The following is a 19,570-nucleotide window of genomic DNA, read 5'->3' as shown; positions in this document are numbered from 1 at the left end:
GGATTGGTCCTCAGGGCTCGGAACCCTCCCTCCCTCGCTCCCGGCTTAGAGGACAGCGGGGAAGGCGGGTGGTGAGGCAGGGGGCCTGAAGCGGCGGTACTGGTGCTGGCGGCGGCAGCTGAGGTCTTGGCCGAAGCCGCACGGTGAGTCTAAGGCCTGCCACGACCCTTCTAAGGCGGTGTAATGTCCAGACCCACGGCCAGCCTGCTTGTGGGGGGTCCAGGGGAAGCCGCCCGTCTGGGACGTGGTATCCCCACACTGCTGGCCCCAAGACCTGGGCACCGTCTGAGGCCTTGATTCCCACGCCTCGAGGCAACGCCCACCTCCCCGGGACTCCCAAGAGGCCCCCGGACCCTTCGTCCCGCGGTACGTCTCAGGCGCCCGAAGGCCAGCCCATCAGCTCTGGTACTGCCCTTCGGGTCTTTTGCCCGTCACAGCACCCTTTCTTCTGAGCCACCCACAGAAATTGTGGCTCTCTGCCCCAGGGAACACCAGCGTCAGTATCAGCCCCTCGTTCTCCGCCGTGGAGACCTCTCAGGGACCCAGTCCCCATAACTGAGCTCGGTTACATCGTTGGGGCACATTCTCTCTCCCTCTCCGCCACCCCCATCCCTGTTTCCCCCATCCAACTTTAACTCCCTTAAGCCCTATCAAGACCCTTAGGATATTTGACTTCAAATATCCTAAGTTTAATTGGAGCAGATGGCCTGTGGGCCTTAGACCATATAAAGATACACTGATTCTTTCCTGAGAATAGAAATCCCTTGCCAGCTTCCTTCCCCCCTTACACACACACACACACACACACACACACACAACTGGAGTAGTTTTCTTAGTAAGGATTCTTAAGTTTCCTCTCCCCTAAAGGGTGACATTTTCTTCTGCTGTCTTTTTCTTGGCACTGGAGTATTTGAAAGCTTTTCAAAACCACTATTTCTGTTTTTTCCTCTGTGTCTTACAAATTCGTTCAAAAATAAGAATTTTGAGAAATGGTTTTGTAGTATAAGCCGGACATACTTAGGATAGGTGTATGTTACTTCAGAGCAGTGTAGGCCGAGCCCTGTTAAGGCCACTGTGTTGTAGTTGCCTGATTTTGTATTTCCCCCTGAATTGTAAGCTCACTGAGGGAAGGAACAGTACATGATTGAGGAATGAGGGAATGATCTCAGGGACTAATTGGTTTCTTTTCACTTACATTTGAAGTGCTAATCTTCTATAGAACTGCATTGTTCGATACAAGAATTATCAGCCACATGTGGCTGTAGAGCACTTGAAATGTGACTCGTCCAGGCCAGGCATGGTGGCTCATACCTGTAATCCCAGCACTTGGGAGGCCAAGGTGGGCGGATCACCTGAGGTGAGGAATTTGAGTCCAGCCTAGCCAACATGGTAAAACCCCATCTCTAATAAAAATACAAAAAAATTAGTGGGGCATGGTGGTGGGCGCCTATAGTCCCAGCTACTCAGGAGGCTGAGGCAGGAGAATCATTTGAACTGGGGAGGTGGAGGTTACAGTGAGCTGAGATCACGCCACTGTACTCCAGCCTGGGTGACAGAGCAAGACTCCTTCTCAAAAAAAAAAAAAAAAAGTAACTAGTCCAAATTGACATTGTTTAAGAGTAGAGTGCACATGCAATTTTGAAGACTCACTACAAAAAAAGAATGGACACTATATCAATTTTTAAAAATATTGATAACATGTTGAAATGATATTTTGGATATATTGGTTTAATTAATTTCACCTGTTTCTTTTCACCTTTGAAAATATGGCTACCAGCAGCTTTAATACTACATTTGTGGATCATTTTATTTCCTTTTTCTTTCTTTCATTTTTTTTTTTTTTGTTGTTGTTGTTGTTGAGGTGGAGTTTTGCTCTTGTTGCCCAGGCTGGAGTGCAATGGCGTAATCTCAGTGTACTGCAACCTCTGCCTCCCAGGTTCAAGCAGTTCTCCTGCCTCAGCCTCCCAAGTAGCTGGGATTACAGGCACGCACTGCCACACCCAGCTAACTTTGTTTTTTTTTTTTGAGACGGAGTTTCACTCTTGTTACCCAGGCTGGAGTGCAATGGCGCGATCTTGGCTCATCACAACCTCCGCCTCCTGGGTTCAGGCAATTCTCCTGCCTCAGCCTCCTGAGTCGCTGGGATTACAGGCACACGCCACCATGCCCAGCTAATTTTTTGTATTTTTAGTAGAGACGGGGTTTCACCATGTTGACCAGGATGGTCTCGATCTCTTGACCTCGTGATCCACCCGCCTCGGCCTCCCACAGTGCTGGGATTACAGGCTTGAGCCACCGCGCCCGGCCAACTTTGTATTTTTAATAGAGATGGGGTTTCGCCATGTTGCCCAGGCTGGTCTTGAACTCCTGACCTCAGGTGATCCACCTGCCTTGGCTTCCCAAAGTAGGGGGATAACAGGCATGAGCCACTGTGCCTGGCCTGTATTTCCATTAGACAATGCCGCTGTAGAATAATAATCTCCCTTTTTAGACTGAACTTGAGGAAAGGGGCAGTCTTAGTCATTTTTAATTCTTTCCCTACCTCCCCACATTTGTTACTTGGCACTGTGTCATGTACATAGTAGTAGTAGTAATAATAATAGTTTACAATTAATAAGAACTCAGTATATGCCCTGCACTGTCTTAAACACTTTTTAACATGTATTAACTGATTTAGCCTTCACATCCACCCATGAACTAGGTACTATTGTCTTCCTATTGTAGTTGAAGAAACTGAGACATTTTGAGTGTCTTTCTCAAGGTATGTGACTTTATTTTTGGTTTTTTTGTTTGTTTGTTTTTGTTTTGAGACAGTGCACTGGCGGGATCTCGGCTGACTGCAACCTCTGCCTCCCAGTTCAGGTGATTCTCCTGCCTCAGCCTCCTGTGTAGCTAGGATTACAGGTGCACGCCATCACACCCAGCTAATTTTTGTATTTTTAGTGGAGATGAGGTTTCACCATGTTGGCCAGGCTGGTCTCGAACTCCTGACCTCAGGTAATCCTCCCAACTCAGCTTCCCACAGTGCTCAAGGTATATAACGAAAGGATTCAAATCCAGGTAGGCTAGCTCCATAGCCCACAATTTGATCCTCCCTACTACACTGCCTCTTTTATACATCAGTCATTGTTGAATGAATCTAGGCTTTCTAAATCTTCCTCCAAAAGATCTCTCAATGTTTCTAGAATCCCTACCTGACAAGGACTAGGGGGAGATCTGTGTTGAGTTACCAGGGCCATACATAAATTTACTGCCATACTTTCTTAACCAGAATATTAAAGGAAACTTCTCTCTAAGGAACCTCAGGGCAAGATGCTTGGAACTGGACCTGCCGCCGCCACCACCACTGCCACCACATCTAGCAATGTGAGTGTTCTGCAGCAGTTTGCCAGTGGCCTGAAGAGCCGGAATGAGGAGACCAGGGCCAAAGCTGCCAAGGAGCTCCAGCACTATGTCACCATGGAGCTCCGAGAGGTGGGCTTCTGAGATTTGGGGCCAGCCATTGTGGGATGTTTGCGCTAAATGTACCATCACTGGTTTAGATTTTTTTGGACAGCTAAGTAAGGATTTGGAAAATAGAGATTATTTTAGAAAGGTTCCCAACCTCTTACATTCATAAAACATGCAGGTTCATTTGCAGCACTTGCACATTTCTGTGGCATTTTTCTTGTTTGTGGTCACATTTGAGGGGCCAGAATAGACTTAGCTGTTTCTTTTAACTTTTTCTTTTTTCCTAAGCACATATCACACCGTCAGTGCTTTCTGTCTGATAACAGTGATTGGGATGGGTTTGGAGAGTTGAGAGCTAGGAGATTTCTTCTTTTTCCTTTTAGACAGAGTTTTACTCTTGTTACCCAGGCTGGAGTGCAATGACATGATGTCAGCTCACCGCAACCCCTGCCTCCCAGGTTCAAGCAATTCTTCTGCCTCAGCCTCCTGAGTAGCTGGGGTTACAGGCACGTGCCACTATGCCCGGCTAATTTTTGTATTTTTAGTAGAAACGGGGTTTTTCCATGTTGGTCAGGCTGGTCTCGAACCCCTGACCTCAAGTGATCCACCCTCCTCAGCCTCCCAAAGTGCTGGGATTACAGGCATGAGCCACCATGCCTGGCCCCCGGGGCTTTCTATCTAAATAGAGACCAGACTTGAAGTCAGAAACAGTATCTTGTTTTTATCCTTGTATCCCTGGTACTAGAAAGAACCTAGGACAAGACATTTTCTGCCGCAGAGTAGATACCCAATAAGTATTTGTTAAATAATCAGATGATTGCAAGTTCAGGTGCTCTACAGTGTATTCCTATAGAAATGGCAGTAGCTTGTCTTCTTTGGTTTGAACTATACTACCTGCCTCTCAGGATCTAATCTGTAGATGTCAGCCCGCTCCCACCACCACAGTCAGAGAATTATTAGAAATTGTTCTGATTACATCTTCTTTTGCAGATGAGTCAAGAGGAGTCTACTCGCTTCTATGACCAGCTGAACCATCACATTTATGAATTGGTTTCCAGCTCAGATGCCAATGAGAGGAAAGGTGGCATCTTGGCCATAGGTAAGGACAGAGTCTCTGGTCACAAAAAACAGCACACTCACCTTTGTGTCCACTGCACCCTGTGTCTGCATTTATTGGATGCTAGTTCATATTTGCTTAATGAAATTTAAGAAGCCCGTGGCTTTTAATTGTAGCAGCAGTCCTGGGCTGCAGGCAAACGTATTTTTAGATGTGGAAGTAGAGCCTCAGAACCACTGAGTGACTTTTCAGACAGTTTACCAGAGCTGAGACTAGAAGCCAGCTTTCTTTTTGTTTTTTTTCCCCTCGCTCTGTTGCCCAGGCTGGAGTGCAGTGGCGTGATCTCGGCTCACTGCAACCTCTGCCTCCTGGGTTCAAGTGATTCTCCTGCCTCAGCTTCCTGAGTAGCTGGGACTATAGGCATGTGCCACTGTGCCTGGAGAGCCCAACTTTCTTTCCACTCCTTCATGTTGCCTTTTACAGGTTCTGGTTCCTCAATAGAGCAGGGTTTCTGATAGTGGGGCTCACAGATGGAAAAGTGGAATCAGTATAGTTAATAAAAGGCAGGTCATCTTTTTTTTTTTTTTTTTGAGATGGAGTCTCACTCTGTCTGAAGTGCAGTAGTGCAATCTTGGCTCACTGCGACTTCCGCCTCCTGGTTTCAAATGATTCTCGTGCCTCAGCCTCTTGAGTAGCTGGGATTACAGGCCTCTGCCACCATGACCGGCTAATGTTTGTATTTTTAGTAGAGATGGGGTTTCACCATGTTGGTCAGGCTGGTCCTGAACTCCTGACCTCACGTGATCCACCCGCCTCGGCCTCCCAAAGTGCCGGGATTACAGGCGTGAGTCACTGCACCCAGCCAGGCAGCTTATTTTTAACTTCTAAGGACTGGTCATCAGTCCTATGAATTATTATTCAGTCCCAGTTGTTTTCTCTTTTTTTTGGGGGGGGTGGTGGCAGTTACCTACACTAGCCTGAGATTATTTTGCTTTATGTAAGTATTTCTGGCACAAGTATTAAATATCTGGATTAAAATGAAAATTGTCTGCGTTCTTGCCATCTAGAAATGTACTCAAAGTAGAATGGAGGGATCACTTGCCAGCTTTTAGTTTAGGCTGTATGCTTTTTTGGCCAGCATAGGCCCTGTCATCACCTTTTGCCTTCCTCTCTTTTCTAGCCAGCCTCATAGGAGTGGAAGGTGGGAATGCCACCCGAATTGGCAGATTTGCCAACTATCTTCGGAACCTCCTCCCCTCCAATGACCCAGTTGTCATGGAAATGGCATCCAAGGCCATTGGCCGCCTTGCCATGGCAGGGGACACTTTCACTGCCGAGTATGTGGAATTTGAGGTGAAGCGAGCCCTGGAATGGCTGGGTGCTGACCGCAATGAGGGCCGGAGACACGCAGCTGTGAGTGCCTGCCGGGAGGAGCACAGCCAGGCCTGGGGAATGATGGTGTCATGGTGGGGTCCTTTGCTTCCTTCTGAGGCTTATCCCTGAAAAAGGCTTGTCAGAAGGCTAGGATTCCAGGCTGTGAGATGGGGTAGAGTCTGTGAGAGAGAATTGCTGGGCGTGGTGGCTTACGCCTATAATCCCAGCACTTTGGGAGGCGGAGGCAGGCAGATCAACTTGAGGCCAGAGGTTTGAGATGAGTCTGGCCAGCATGGTGAAACCCCGTCTTTATTAAAAAAAAAAAAAAAAAAAAAAAAGAGAGAGAGAGAATCTAGTAGTGGTGTGGTGGGAATCAGAAGCATCAGCTGCATACTTTCCAGTCTGCTCCCCGTTAGAGGAGGCAGTACTGTGAGGAGGGAGCATGGTACCAGGAGAGGGACACACACTTGGACCCTGGCTCAAGTCTTGGCTCTCCAGCTTCCTAGCTCTGTAACCTAGGGCAGCTTTTGACCTTCAGTTTCTTCCTCTGTCAAATAAAAATAATAAGATTAAACATTAAACAGGATTATCCATTCAATAAATAATTATTACATACCTGCTGTATTCCAGGTAGTGTTCTAGGCTATTGGTATAGTGGTATAGAAAGCATAAAACACATCTGCGCTTCCAGAGCTTATGTTCAAACGTTACTAGCAGTCTTTGTAAACAACCTAGGATAGTGAACACTGAGATGTTTCCTCAGTTTTGCTTTCCTTCCTCTGTCCCCAGAATTTCCTAGCTAGAGACTGAGCAAGCCTTTTCTGTTCCTAGTGTATGGCTCTAAGATGATAAGAGACTGCACTCCCGAGAGAACAAAACTCTGGTACCTATGAGAGTTCTCAGTTTGCCTTTTTCTCCAGGTCCTGGTTCTCCGTGAGCTGGCCATCAGCGTCCCTACCTTCTTCTTCCAGCAAGTGCAGCCCTTCTTTGACAACATTTTTGTGGCCGTGTGGGACCCCAAACAGGCCATCCGTGAGGGAGCTGTAGCCGCCCTTCGTGCCTGTCTGATTCTCACCACCCAGCGTGAGCCGAAGGAGATGCAGAAGCCTCAATGGTACCGGGTGAGGAGATTGCCCCCTTCCAGCCTCCAGCAAAGCACATCTACGTAGAGAATCACCTGGCCTAAAGGGCAGCCGTAGGCTTTGCCAGTCTTATGTTGGACATAGAGCTCTGAACATGGGTTGGAAGACCTGGGTTCCAGTCTTGGATTTGCTGCATGATCTTGGAGCAAGAATCACTTCTGTTTTGGTCTCAAATGAATTTTTTTTTTTTTTTGCTCTGTTGCCCAGGCTGGAGTGTAGTGGCGCAATCTTGGCTCACTACAACCTCCGCCTCTTGGGTTCAACCTCCGCCACCTCAGCCTCTTGAACAGCTAGGACTATAGGCATGCACCACCACGCCCAGATAATTTTTGTATTTTTGATACAGACAGCGTTTCGCCATGTTGGCCAGGCTTGTCTCGAATTCCTGACCTAAGGTGATCCATTTGCCTTGGCCTCCCAAAGTGCTGGAATTACAGGCATGAGCCACTGCACCTGGCCTCAAATGAACTTTTTTATGCTCAGTATGAATCAATAGTTACTTTATTGCATTTCATTAAAGCAAACATCTATTGATAGCCACCCTATTATTTTATATATGAGTAAGAATGCAAATATGCCAGTTAAACTGTGACTTGGTACCTTCTTACCAACAATTATAAGGACATCTCAACTGGGTGCTGTGGCTCACGCTTGTAATTCTAGCACTTTGGGAGGCCAAGGCAGGAGGATTGCTTGAGCTCAGGAGTTTGAGACCAGCCTGGGCAACATATGGGACCCCATCTCTACAAAAAAAAATAAAAATATTAGGTGGGCATGGTATTGCACACTGTGGTCCCAGCTATTTGGGAAGCTGAGGCGGGAGAATTGCTTGAGCCCAAGAGGTCAAGGCTGCAGTAGTCATGATCATGCCACTGCACTCCAGCCTTGGCAACAGAGTGAGACTCTGTCTCAAAAAAATTTTAAAAAAGACATCTCTTTTCAGAGATGTTAAAATATGGACAAATTGGTGTCTCAAAATCAGTCAAATACAAATGATACTAATTTAGAAAGTGCCAGTTCTCTCTGCTCTAGTATCATGAAGCCTGTGCTGATTGCTTCTGCAGAGGGAACTCATCAGTGAGTCTTATATTAGAAAAAGAGCTCTGAACATGGGTTGGGAGGCCTGGGTTCCAGTCCTGAGTTTGCTGTGTGATCTTGGACAAGTCACTGAAATTCTTTTTTTTTTTTTTTTTTGAGATGAAGTTTCACTCTGTCACCCAGGCTGGAATGTAGTGGGGCAATCTCGGCTCACTGCAACCTCTGCCTCCCAGGTTCAAGAGATTCTCCTGCCTCAGGCTCCCGAGTAACTGGGACTGCAGGTGCCCGCCACCACACCTGGCTAATTTTTTTTTTTTTTTTTTGTATTTTTATAGAGACAGGGTTTCACCGTGTTAGCCAGGATGGTCTTGATCTCCATGATCCACCTGTGTCGGCCTCCCATAGTGCTGGGAATTCAGGTGTGAGCCCCTGCACCTGGCCAAGTAACTTAAATTCTTTGAGCCTACGTTTTTAGCTGTTACGTAGGAATAATGATGGTATCTTCCTCAAAGGCTCATTATGAGACTTGAAGCTGGGGCTGGGCACAGTGGCTCACACCTGTAATCACAGCACTTTGGGAGGCTGAGGTGGGTGGATCATGAGATCAGGAGATTGAGCCAACCTGGTTAACATGGTGAAGCCTTGTCTCTAATACAAATACAAAATTTAGCCAGGTGTGGTGGTGTGTGCCTGTAATCTCAGCTACTTGGGAGGCTGAGGCAGGAGAATTACTTGAATCCAGGAGTTGGAGGTTTCAGAGAGCCAAGATCATACCGCTGCACTCCAGCCTGGGTGACAGAGCAAGACTCCATCCATCTCAAAAAAAAAAAAAAAAAAGAGAGAGAAAATTGAAGCTGAATTAAATAAAAGAGCTTGATCAGTTAGTTTTGTTGATAACTGGCACAAGGCACTGAGCAGGCGTGGTAACACCTCAGAACCCCCAGTATCGATGGGACGGGCCTGTATTCTTTCTGGCTTCAAACTCTGTCTCTAATGAAGGCATTCTTTCTCTTTACATAGCACACATTTGAAGAAGCAGAGAAGGGGTTTGATGAGACCTTGGCCAAAGAGAAGGGCATGAATCGGGATGATCGGATCCATGGAGCCTTGCTAATCCTTAACGAGCTGGTCCGAATCAGCAGCATGGAGGGAGAGGTAAGAAGCCTCTGCACAGGGGTGTCCAGGCTCCCTGTTTACCATTCTGTGAGCATAGCAAGGTGAGATCCGTGTCCTCATGGAGCTGACGTTTTGTGGCAGGAAACATAATAAACAAGTAAATAAGATAATTTCAGATAGCAGCAAGTCCTATGAAGAAAGGAAAACCAGAATAGGATAGAGTGGTGGGGAAGGGGTGAGTGTAGGGTCAGGGAAGGCCCTCCTTGAGATGGTGTTATTTGAGGGGGATCCACATGATACGAAGGAGCTACCTTGCAGTAGGCCGGGGGACTGTGTTCCAGGCTGAGGCTTTGAGGTGGGGGAGTATGAGAAATTGATGAAACAGAAGAAAGGGAAGTGTGGCTGGTATACTGGGAGGATGGGGGAGGGAAGGAGGGGCCAAATTAATAGGCCCATGGTTTGCAGTAAACACAAGCTTTTATTGTAGTTGCAGGGGTAGACAGTTGGAGGTGAGCACACAGGAATAATGTGAGGTCATGTGTTTCTAACAATCACTGACTGCTTATAGGGAAAAATGTGGGGAAAGGCAGGAATGAAGGCAGGGGACCAGTTAGGAGATGTGTGGGCTTGAGAAGGTAGGTTTAAAAGTGCATGGATTTTATTGGGGAAATGGCCTTCAAGAGAAAATGGGGAGGGAGCTGGAAGAACCATCAGACTACAATACACATCTGACCCTGAGTAAACAAGAGGGGAAAATATGGATAGAAGCATCCTAGTCTACGATGCAGGGCCACCGTGGGGTCCTCAAGCTAAAGTCGGCCATCAGAAAGGCCTGCATCTCCCTGGAGCAGGATGGCTTTAGCATCCCTACTGTGTTCTGTCATTGCCTGGGAGTAATGGGCAGCCTTTGCACAAACTTAGTGATGGGTTTCAGAGCAGCAGCTGGGGCCATTATACCCCTTATAGTTGGAGGTTGCATTTTCACAGCTGCCAGAGGAAGCTATTACAGTAGTCTGGGTGAGTGACAGTGGTGGCTTTGACTAGGAGTTGTGGTATGGATACTGAGTAGTAGTTGATTCAGGATATATTTGGGAGGTAAAGCTCCATCTGTGAGACTGGCTATTGAAAACTAGTGTAATTTTACTGCAGGGATTCCTGATTATAATAGACACAGTGATTGTTAATTATAATAGACATAGCTCTTAGCTAACAGCTGTACCTAGATGTGGGAGCAGCGCATGCAGCAGTGTACAGAAGCAGAAGGAGTCTGGCTTCAGGTCCCCACTGCGCTGTTTACTGTGTGACTCAGGCAGGTTACCTGTTTAGCCTCATTTTTCTCCCTTTGGACAGGGGCTCTTACCTACCTCATTGGGCTCTTGTGTGGTTTCTAAATGACATTGGCCCTCTATCTTCATGAGTTCTACATCTGGATGGATCAGAAATATCCAGGGCTGGGTGCAGTGGCCCACTACTGCAATTTCAGAACTTTGGGAGGCTGAAGTGGGAAGATCACTTGAGCTTAGGAGTTCGAGACCAGCCTGTGTGAAAGATGGTGAGACCGTGTCTCTACAAAAAAAATTTTTTAACTTTTTTAAAAAGAAAAAAAAAATCAAGGAAAAAAATACAAAAATTTTAAAATAATACAAATTTTTAAAAATACAGCATAACATTTACCTAGCATTTACAGTTTATTAGGTGTTATAGAGATGATTTAAAGTATGTGGGATGATATACACAGGTTACATGCTAATACTATGCTATTTTATCTGAGGAACTTGAGCATCTGCAGATTTTGGAATCTGTAGTGGGTCATGGAACCAACCCCTGTGGATACCAAGGGGATGACTATGTATGTGAAGTATCCAGCCCAGCACCTGATACATAGTGGGCATTCTGTAAATGGGAACCTTCAGATTTTCCCTCCTGAGTTTAACACGATGTTTTCCGCTGTAATATAGGCAGCTCTGAGATCTTTGTTTCCTCCCATTAAAACAGGACTATATCACTTAGCTCATAGGGTGGTTGTCAGATTTAAGTGAAATAGTTCTTGTGAAGGTGGTTGTAAATTATAAGAAACCAACCAAGGCTGGGCATGGTGGCTCATGCCTATAATCCAAGCATTTTGGGAAGCCAAAGTGGGAGGATCACTTGAGCTCAGGGGTTTTTGACTAGCCTGGGCAACAAAGTGAGACCTTGTCTCCAAAAAAAAAAAAAAATCCAAATGTAAGGTATTAAAATTTCATAATTTGTTCATTAATTCAACACATATTAATTGAGCACCTAGTATATGCCAGCTATACTGTGTCCTAAGAGCTAGAATAATGCAGCAGTGAATAAAATAGATTCCATTCTTACAGGGGAAGATAGATAACATACAAGTAGAAACCGATGGTATGTCATATGGTTATAAGAGCTATGGAGAAAAGGAGGGCAAGGAAGGGGAATGGAGAAGGCTAGCATGGATTAAGGATTACATTTTAAAACATGGTGCCATTTGAGCATAGTCATGAAGGAGGTTAGAAAAAAGCCCTACAGGTATCTGGGGAAGAGCGTTCTAGGCAATGGCCCCGAGGCAGGAGCGTGCTGGTGTATTAGAGGAGCAGCAAGTACTGCAGTAGCAGCTCCACTACCATGGCTGGGCAGAATGAGCAGGAGAGGTATGTGGGGACGTGGGGTCAGAGGAACACCTAGGGGAAGCAGGGGGCGTATCACATAGGGCCTTTGTGTGGGAAGTGGGAAGCTGCAAGTGAGCTTTGAGCAGTGGAGTGACATTTAACTCGTATTTCAAAAGGATCACTCGTGCCAGTGTGTTGAGAATGGATTGTTGGAGGGCCAAGGACTAAAGCCAGGAATTCAGCTAGGAGGAAACTGTGGCAGTCTTAGCGGGGGATATTTGTGGCACAGACCACAGTGTGAGCTATGGAGTTGCAAGAAGCAACTGGATTCTGAATCTGGGATTTGCTGATGGTTTGGAGGTAGATGGAGAGAACAAAGTGTCAGGGTGTTTGGCCTGAGCAGTGGGAAGATGAAGTTGCCATTTACTGTAGTGGGAAGTCTGAAATGGGAGGAGCAGGCTTGGGGGAGAAGGCTGGGAGTTTGGTTTTGAACCTGTTAACTTAGAGAGCTGTTGGGCACCTGAGTGGAGATACTGAATAGTTTTGGGCAGAGATCTGGGCAAGAGGGATGGATTTGGGCATTGTCAGTGTATAGATGTTGTTTCATCATGAGACTGGATGAGAGGCACAAGGAAACTAGTACAGTTGGGGAAGAGATGGGGTCTGCAAACCTGAGGTCAAGAGATGAAGAGGACCAAGGGAGATGGGGAGGGAACAGCCAGAGAGGGAGGAGGACAGCCAGGAGAGTTCAGAGTCTGAGAAGCCAAGTGAAGAAAAGGCTTCAAGGAGGCGGAAGTATCAGTTGGATCAAACGCTGCAGATAAGACAAATAAGATGACAACGAAGAACTGACCATTGGATTTAGCAGCTTAAGACTCATTGGTGACTTTGATGAGAGCAGTGGACAAAATTTTCTGAAAAGTGAAAATGTGTCAAGAAAAGTTTATCTTCTTCTCAATTTGGACTCTTGGAGGATGAACCCCCCCACCAAACTTCCCCCCCAACCCAGCCCCCAAGATGCAGTCTTGCTCTGTCGCCCAGGCCGGAGTGCAATGGCATGATCTTGGCTCACTGCAACCTCTGCCTACTGGGTTCAAGCGATTCTTCTGCCTCTGCCTCCTGAGGAGCTAGGATTACAGGCATGTAATCCTACACCCCCACACCCAGCTAATTTTTGTATTTTTAGTAGAAACGGGGCTTTACGATGTTGGCCAGGCTGGTCTTAAACTCCTGACCTCATGATCCGCCTGCCTTGGCCCCGCAAAGTGCTGGGATTACAGGCATGAGCCACCAGGCCTGGCTGAGGATGAGTTATTAAGCAGCCCTTTGTAAACGGAATAAACATGAGTTCTCAGCTTTTTCCATACCACCTGTGGAACCCTAGGATTCTGAGAAAATTACTTACATTTTTTTTTTAATTTTTCTTTTTTTGATACAGAGTCCCACTCTGTCATCTAGGCTAGAGTTCAATGGCGCAATCTTGGTTCACTGCAGTCTCCAACTCCCAGGTTCAAGTGATTCTCCTGCCTCAGCACCCGCCCCCTCACCCCCCCTCCCCCCCGTAGCCAGGACTACAGGTTGTAGGCCACCACACCCAGGTAATTTTTTGTATTTTTAGCAAAGATGGGGTTTCACCATCTTGGCCTGGCCTCGTGTGATCCACCTGGCTCGGCCTCCCAAAGTACTGGGGTTACAGACGTGAGCCACTGTACCTGGCCTACTTAAGTTTTTACCTGGGTTTCTGGGGAGAAGGAAGAGACCAGACAGTCCTTAACAGGATGCTGGCAGGGGGCCTCCTATCACCTTTGCAAGCCTCATTGCTGTGGCCTAGGTCAGTAGTCAGAGCAATATGCAAGTCACCCCTTCCAAACCAGGTGAGGAGTCCTGGGAGGGGAGAACCCTTGGCAAGGCCGCCCTGTGCTGCCTCTTTATTGTTCAATAGGTGGTGCTCTTCTGCCTAACTGACAACAAAATCAGGTCTCTTGCAAGGTGCTGGGGAAATTATAACCCTAAACATGAAGCGTGGCCACCCTCCACTTTGGAAGTAGTTGCATTTTGAGATTAGGCAAATGTAATGCTCTGTAGACCCCACAGTGCCCAGTTTGAATGCCACTCATAAGTAAAGATGATTTTTTTTCCTCCTCACATATACAGCGTCTGAGAGAAGAAATGGAAGAAATCACACAGCAGCAGCTGGTACACAACAAGTACTGCAAAGATCTCATGGGCTTTGGAACAAAGCCTCGTCACATTACCCCCTTCACCGGTTTCCAGGCTGTGCAGCCCCAGCAGTCAAATGCCTTGGTGGGGCTGCTGGGGTACAGCTCTCACCAAGGCCTCATGGGATTTGGGGCCTCCCCCAGCCCAGCTAAGTCCACCCTGGTGGAGAGCCGGTGTTGCAGAGACTTGATGGAGGAGAAATTTGATCAGGTAAGTGGTGAGAGGCCCTTTCCCTCTTTTCCCAAGCTCCACACCTCACCTTTCCCCTGCCAACCCTTTATCCTTCCTCTCTCAGGTGTGCCAGTGGGTGCTGAAATGCAGGAATAGCAAGAACTCGCTGATCCAAATGACAATCCTTAATTTGTTGCCCCGCTTGGCTGCATTCCGACCTTCTGCCTTCACAGGTGAGGATGTCCATGGAAGACATCATTACCCATCTCAGGGTAATTAAACAGGGAACAGGTGATTCCAAAAAACTCAAATATCTTTTCATTTGAAGCAACGCCAGTGAATCTCTGATTTCTTTGCCTCATGTCCAGTTTCAATAATATTTAGTTCAGGTTTTCCGCTAATGTCAGAGGCAGCAGACATAGGAACAATCAGAACGGGTAGGCAGAGAGGCACTTCTAAGACCAACAAGTTCACAAATAGATTTAAAACAGACCGGAGGAAGGGCAGTTTTGATGTAGCTGTCGTGCAGTATCTGTGTCAAAGCTCTGTGAGTCAGGAAGGATTTGGGGATCGTCCCGCTTCTGTCCCTGAGGTGGTCACTGAGCTGCCTCACCACTTGTGGGCAGCATGAATCCCTGGCTCCTAAAGCTGGCCCAGCTCAGATTCCAACTTCTCAGTGAAGCCTTCCTGGATTGCTCCAGCTATAAATGTCCTTTCCTTCGTCCATCATAGCCCTCAGCTGTGGAAAGGTTTGGCATTAGACCTGGGATGAACCCCACCTCCACCCTTAACCATGAGGTTTTGGACAGATTATTTGACCTACCTGGGCCTCAACTTCCTGAATTGCAGAATCAGAATAACCATCTCTGCTTCCCAAGATGAGCAGCATTAATGCCTAAGCACCAACTATAGTACCTGGCACGAAGTTAGCCCTAATAAATGGAAACCATTATATATTATCACGACCTCCTCAAGCTACTTCAAATCTGTTCTGGAAATAGGGTAGAGGTAAAAATCATAATGTTCCAGTTGCCTGTTCATACTTAATGTCCTTGTCTTACTTTCCCTACTTGCTGAGAGTAGACGCCCAGTCTTGAAAATCTCTTCCCACTTGACCATGCTGCACGTTGCCTGTGCTTAGTGACATGTTCAGGACGGCATGAGAGCCAGGAACATAAGCAGAAGGCCGGCCTGGCCCTTAGCAGACCCTGTTCCCTAGCACACAGATACTTCACGCCACCCAGCCTAGACAAACCATGGGAGAAGTGTAGCTGGTGAGGTGTTAAACATGCTGTGTGAAAGCAGTAGAACGTGTTGGGTGAGGACATGACGATTAGCCACATAAAACCACTGAGCCAGAGAGAAAGAACAAAAACCACCTGTGTTTTGTGTGTTTCTATTCTTCTGGCCTGGCACCCAGCAACTTTTCTCTTTTTTAATGACCAGAGAGGCTGCTGTTCAGTAGAGCTTTAAATGATCTTGGATTGAAAGTCTGTTGCTCAAAAGGAACTAATAACTAGGACAAATTTCATCAAAGTCTGGCACATTGTAGAAGCAGTGATCCTTGGAAGTTCAGAAGGCTGCTTAGCAGCAGGATGCAAAGGCTCAGAGGGCCCTGGATCTCTTCTTTTGATGTGGGAGTGTGTTGTTGCTGTTTTTTAAGGCTAGTCAAGGTTGTTTTATTAAATATACTAAAGTATGTCAATGACATTCAGCCTGGACACTCCCTACAGGTATATTCTTTGTTGCATAAGTACTACTTGTTTAGAGCTTGCAGTTTGGAAGTTAATGCTTGGTGTAAGCTTTAGGAATATAAAAAAATACTCCAGTAGTGGACTGGAATCTCTAGTCAGATTTCTAATCTCTCAGGATGCTAAATCTAGAAAAGAAAATTATACTCTCTTGGGTTTTTTTTTTTTTGAAACAGGGTCTTGCTGTGTCTTCCATGCTGAAGTGCAGTGATGTGATCACAGCTCACTGCAGCCATGACCTGCTGAGCTCAAATGATCCTCTCACCTCAGCCTCCCAAGTAGCTAGGAACACAAGCATGAGTCTCCACACCTGGCCGATTTTTTAAATTTATTTTTTGTAGAGATGGGATTTTATTATGTTGCCCAGTCTGGTCTTGAACTCCTGGGCTCAAGCAATTCTCCCAACTCAGCCTCCCAAAGTGCTTGGAATTACAGACTTGAGCCACAGCACCTGGGCAAGACATTACACTTTTGATTTTAGCTCATTTCCTGCTGAAATGTTATCCCCCTGGTTTTTCTTATTGATCCACTCTAATTTTAGGGTTGTATTACCTTGGTCACCTGTCTTCAAGCCCCAGCATGCCTCATTGTCATTGACCACAAGAGCTATGGGAGAAGACATTTCTCTGAGTAGATGCAGTGATGATAAGTGCTGCTTAGGAGTCTGATTTATTGTCTACATGTGGTTCTGATAGCTTTCAACATCCCTAACTTCCTAAGGGATGTGTAGTTTTGCCTTCTCTCTTATTTCATGTGTGCTTCTGGTGCCTGGACTTGGGACCAACATCAATGGAGGAGAAGAACTAGAAGAGAGGCAAGAATCAGGAAATGTCAGCCTTCAGAGGAGAAATAACACATTAGCTTAAATTGCATGAGAATCACCTCCCCATGCATACTGGCTTATGTAAACAATGAAAATATACATGTGGCTTTCCAAATTGCAGACTAAATCTTGTTCTATTAAATATGACTATCACAAAAATCTCTAGGTAATAGCAAAATGATTTCCAGACCTAAGCTGAATGGAATGGCCTGTTTATTGCAAACAGTGCTCAGTGTTATAGTCATACATTGCTTAGCGATGGGAATGCATTCTGAGAAATGTGGCCTTAGGAGAATTTGTCCTTGTGTGAACCCCACAGAATGTGTTTACATAAACCCAGATGGTATAGCCTACTCTATACCTAGCTCTGTGGTATAGCCTGTTGCTCCTGGGCTACAACTTGTACAGCATGTTACTATAATGAATACTCTGGACAACTATAAAACAACGATAGATAAATGTGTATCTAAATGTATCTAGACAAAGAAAAGCTATGCAAAAATATACTGTATTATAATCTTATGGGACCACTGTCATATATGTGGTCCACTGTTGACCCAAACACTGTTAAGTGGCATATGACTGCACTGTTGGTTTGTTTTTTATTTGTTGGAGACAGGGTCTTATTCTGTTGCCCAGGCTGGAGTGCCTGGCTTTTGGCTCCCTGCAGCCTCAAACTCCTGGGCTCAAGTGATCCTCCTCAGCCTCCCAATGTGCTGGCATTACATGCGTAAGACACTGCACCCGGCCAGTGACTGTCCTTCAGATTTCATTATAATGTAAAATTGTTTAGATGATCCTTTGTTTTTAAACAAGGTTTGACGTATATCCCTTAAGCAAGAGCGTGTAATTCTTGTGTCGAAATGTAACACTAATGGAGATAGTTACATGATACTGTTTTGGTGACCTTTTATTTTGTTTTTCAGGTTTTTTTTTTTTTTTTTTTTCTTTTTGAGACTGAGTCTGCTCTGTTGCCAGGTTGGAGTGCAGTGGCATGATCTCGGCTCATTGCAACCTCCGTCTCCTAGGTTCAAGCGATTCTCCTGCCTTGGCCTCCCAAGTAGCTGGGACTATAGGCGTCTACCAATATGCCTGGCTACTTTTTGTATTTTTAGTAGAGACGGGGTTTCACCGTGTTGGCCAGGATGGTCTCGATCTCTTGACCTTGTGATCTGCCCGCCTCAGCCTCCCAAAGGGCTGGGATTATAGACATGAGCCACTGTACACGGCGCTTTTTTTTTTTTGAGACAAGGTCCTGCTTTTTCACCCAGGCATGAGTGCAGTGCACATGATCACAACTCACTGCAGCCCCAACTATCTGGTCTCAAGTGATCCTCATGACTCAGCCTCTTGAGTAGCTGGGATTACAGGCATGCACAACCACGCCTGGCTAAATTTTTATTTTTTATTTATTTTTCTTTTTTTTTCAATTAATTCAAGAAAGAGATGTTAACAAATAATTTTTATGTTCTGCTTTCCATGTTGAAGAAAGTAAAAAAATATATAATAATTTTTATTTTTTGTAGAGATAGGATCTTGCTATGTTGCCCAGGCTGGTTTTGAACTCCTAGCCTCAAACAATCCTCCTGCTTTGGCCTCCCAAAGTGCTGGGATTACAAGCATGAGCCACTGTGCCTGGCCACTTTCTTAATTTATTCATCAACTGAATTGCTACATAGGGCCTTGACTGTTGATGTGTGGCTCTTAACCCTGACCTTGAACTATTACTTTGTCTTTTCTGTGCTCAGATACCCAGTATCTCCAAGATACCATGAACCACGTCCTAAGCTGTGTCAAGAAGGAGAAGGAACGTACAGCAGCCTTCCAAGCCCTGGGGCTACTTTCCGTGGCTGTGAGGTCCGAGTTTAAGGTCTATTTGCCTCGTGTGCTGGACATAATCCGAGCAGCCCTGCCCCCTAAGGACTTCGCCCATAAGTAAGCACCTCTGTTATGATTTCACCTTCCACTCCATTTGGTTGGAGAGGAAGGATGCTCCATCCCAGATCCACGGAGCTTAAGCTCATTTTATGCTTCATTAAACTCCAGGGTATCGCAAATCGTATGAAGAATAGCCCTTTCCATATTGAATTCCAAGCTTTTCCAAATGAAATAACATATATGTAAATATTTGGGGAGGTTGAATACCATGAGAACATGTGAGATGCCAATGCCATTTTCAGTGTTATTATTTACTGGGAATCGGCTAGCTTTGCTTTTTTTCTCTGGCTTTTAAAAGTCTTATTTTGATATAAGACCTAAAGAGAGGAATCCTTGACTGGAACTGAAGGAACCTAAGGGTCATCTTTTTCCCCATCGCTGAAGTTAAGTAAGTTATTCTATCTCTTTAAACCTTCTGGCAAATAAAATATGAGAAAAGCCCTCAGCATCCTGCCAGATGGAGAGGCCAGGGTGTCTTCGCTAAGGCAAGGGGGTCAGTGTTCTTCATCTTTCGTCTCAGGATTGTGTCTTTATACTTCCCTGTTTATTAGCAAGGATTGCTGTGGTGAATTAATATGTGCCGCTCATTCTTTTATTTGAGATGGAGTCTTGCTCTGTCACCCAGGCTGGAGTACAGTGGTGCGATCTTGGCTCACTGCAACCTCCTCCTCCTGGATCCAAGTGATCCACCCACCTCAGCTTCCCAAGTAGCTAGGATTACAGGCATGCACCACCATGCCCAGCTAATTTTTGTATTTTTTTGTAAAGATGGGGTTTCCCCATATTGGCCAGGCTAGCCTTAAAACTCCTGGCCTCAACTGATCCACCCACCTCAGCCTCCTGAGTACCTGGGACTACAGGCGTGCACCACCACG

General features: G+C 46.0%; 1 protein-coding gene across 5 annotated transcripts in view; it reads left to right on the top strand.

The window, feature by feature from the left end:
* MTOR (mechanistic target of rapamycin kinase) overlaps nucleotides 1-19,570 on the top strand; it is a 151,155-nt gene continuing 131,585 nt past the window's right edge. For 3 of the 5 annotated variants that reach the window (XR_004275827.1, XM_032300380.1, XM_032300377.1), the window contains exons 1-9: nucleotides 1-143; nucleotides 3,298-3,474; nucleotides 4,441-4,549; nucleotides 5,688-5,920; nucleotides 6,802-7,002; nucleotides 9,082-9,216; nucleotides 13,947-14,222; nucleotides 14,308-14,416; nucleotides 18,506-18,692. Coding sequence is in view for 4 of the 5 variants with exons in the window: in XM_032300380.1 (XP_032156271.1) it covers nucleotides 3,313-3,474; nucleotides 4,441-4,549; nucleotides 5,688-5,920; nucleotides 6,802-7,002; nucleotides 9,082-9,216; nucleotides 13,947-14,222; nucleotides 14,308-14,416; nucleotides 18,506-18,692 (1,412 nt within the window). In the remaining variant the exon portion in view is untranslated. Of the gene's footprint in view, nucleotides 144-3,271; nucleotides 3,475-4,440; nucleotides 4,550-5,687; nucleotides 5,921-6,801; nucleotides 7,003-9,081; nucleotides 9,217-13,946; nucleotides 14,223-14,307; nucleotides 14,417-18,505; nucleotides 18,693-19,570 lie in introns of those variants that run through there. The other 2 variants (XM_032300378.1, XM_032300379.1) reach the window with 2 other exon arrangements.

The sequence above is a fragment of the Sapajus apella genome, unplaced genomic scaffold (genome assembly GCF_009761245.1).
Source record: "Sapajus apella isolate SASKATOON/1434 unplaced genomic scaffold, GSC_monkey_1.0 scaffold43, whole genome shotgun sequence".
Lineage (NCBI taxonomy): Eukaryota > Metazoa > Chordata > Mammalia > Primates > Cebidae > Sapajus > Sapajus apella.
This window is presented reverse-complemented; position numbering and strand designations above follow the sequence as displayed.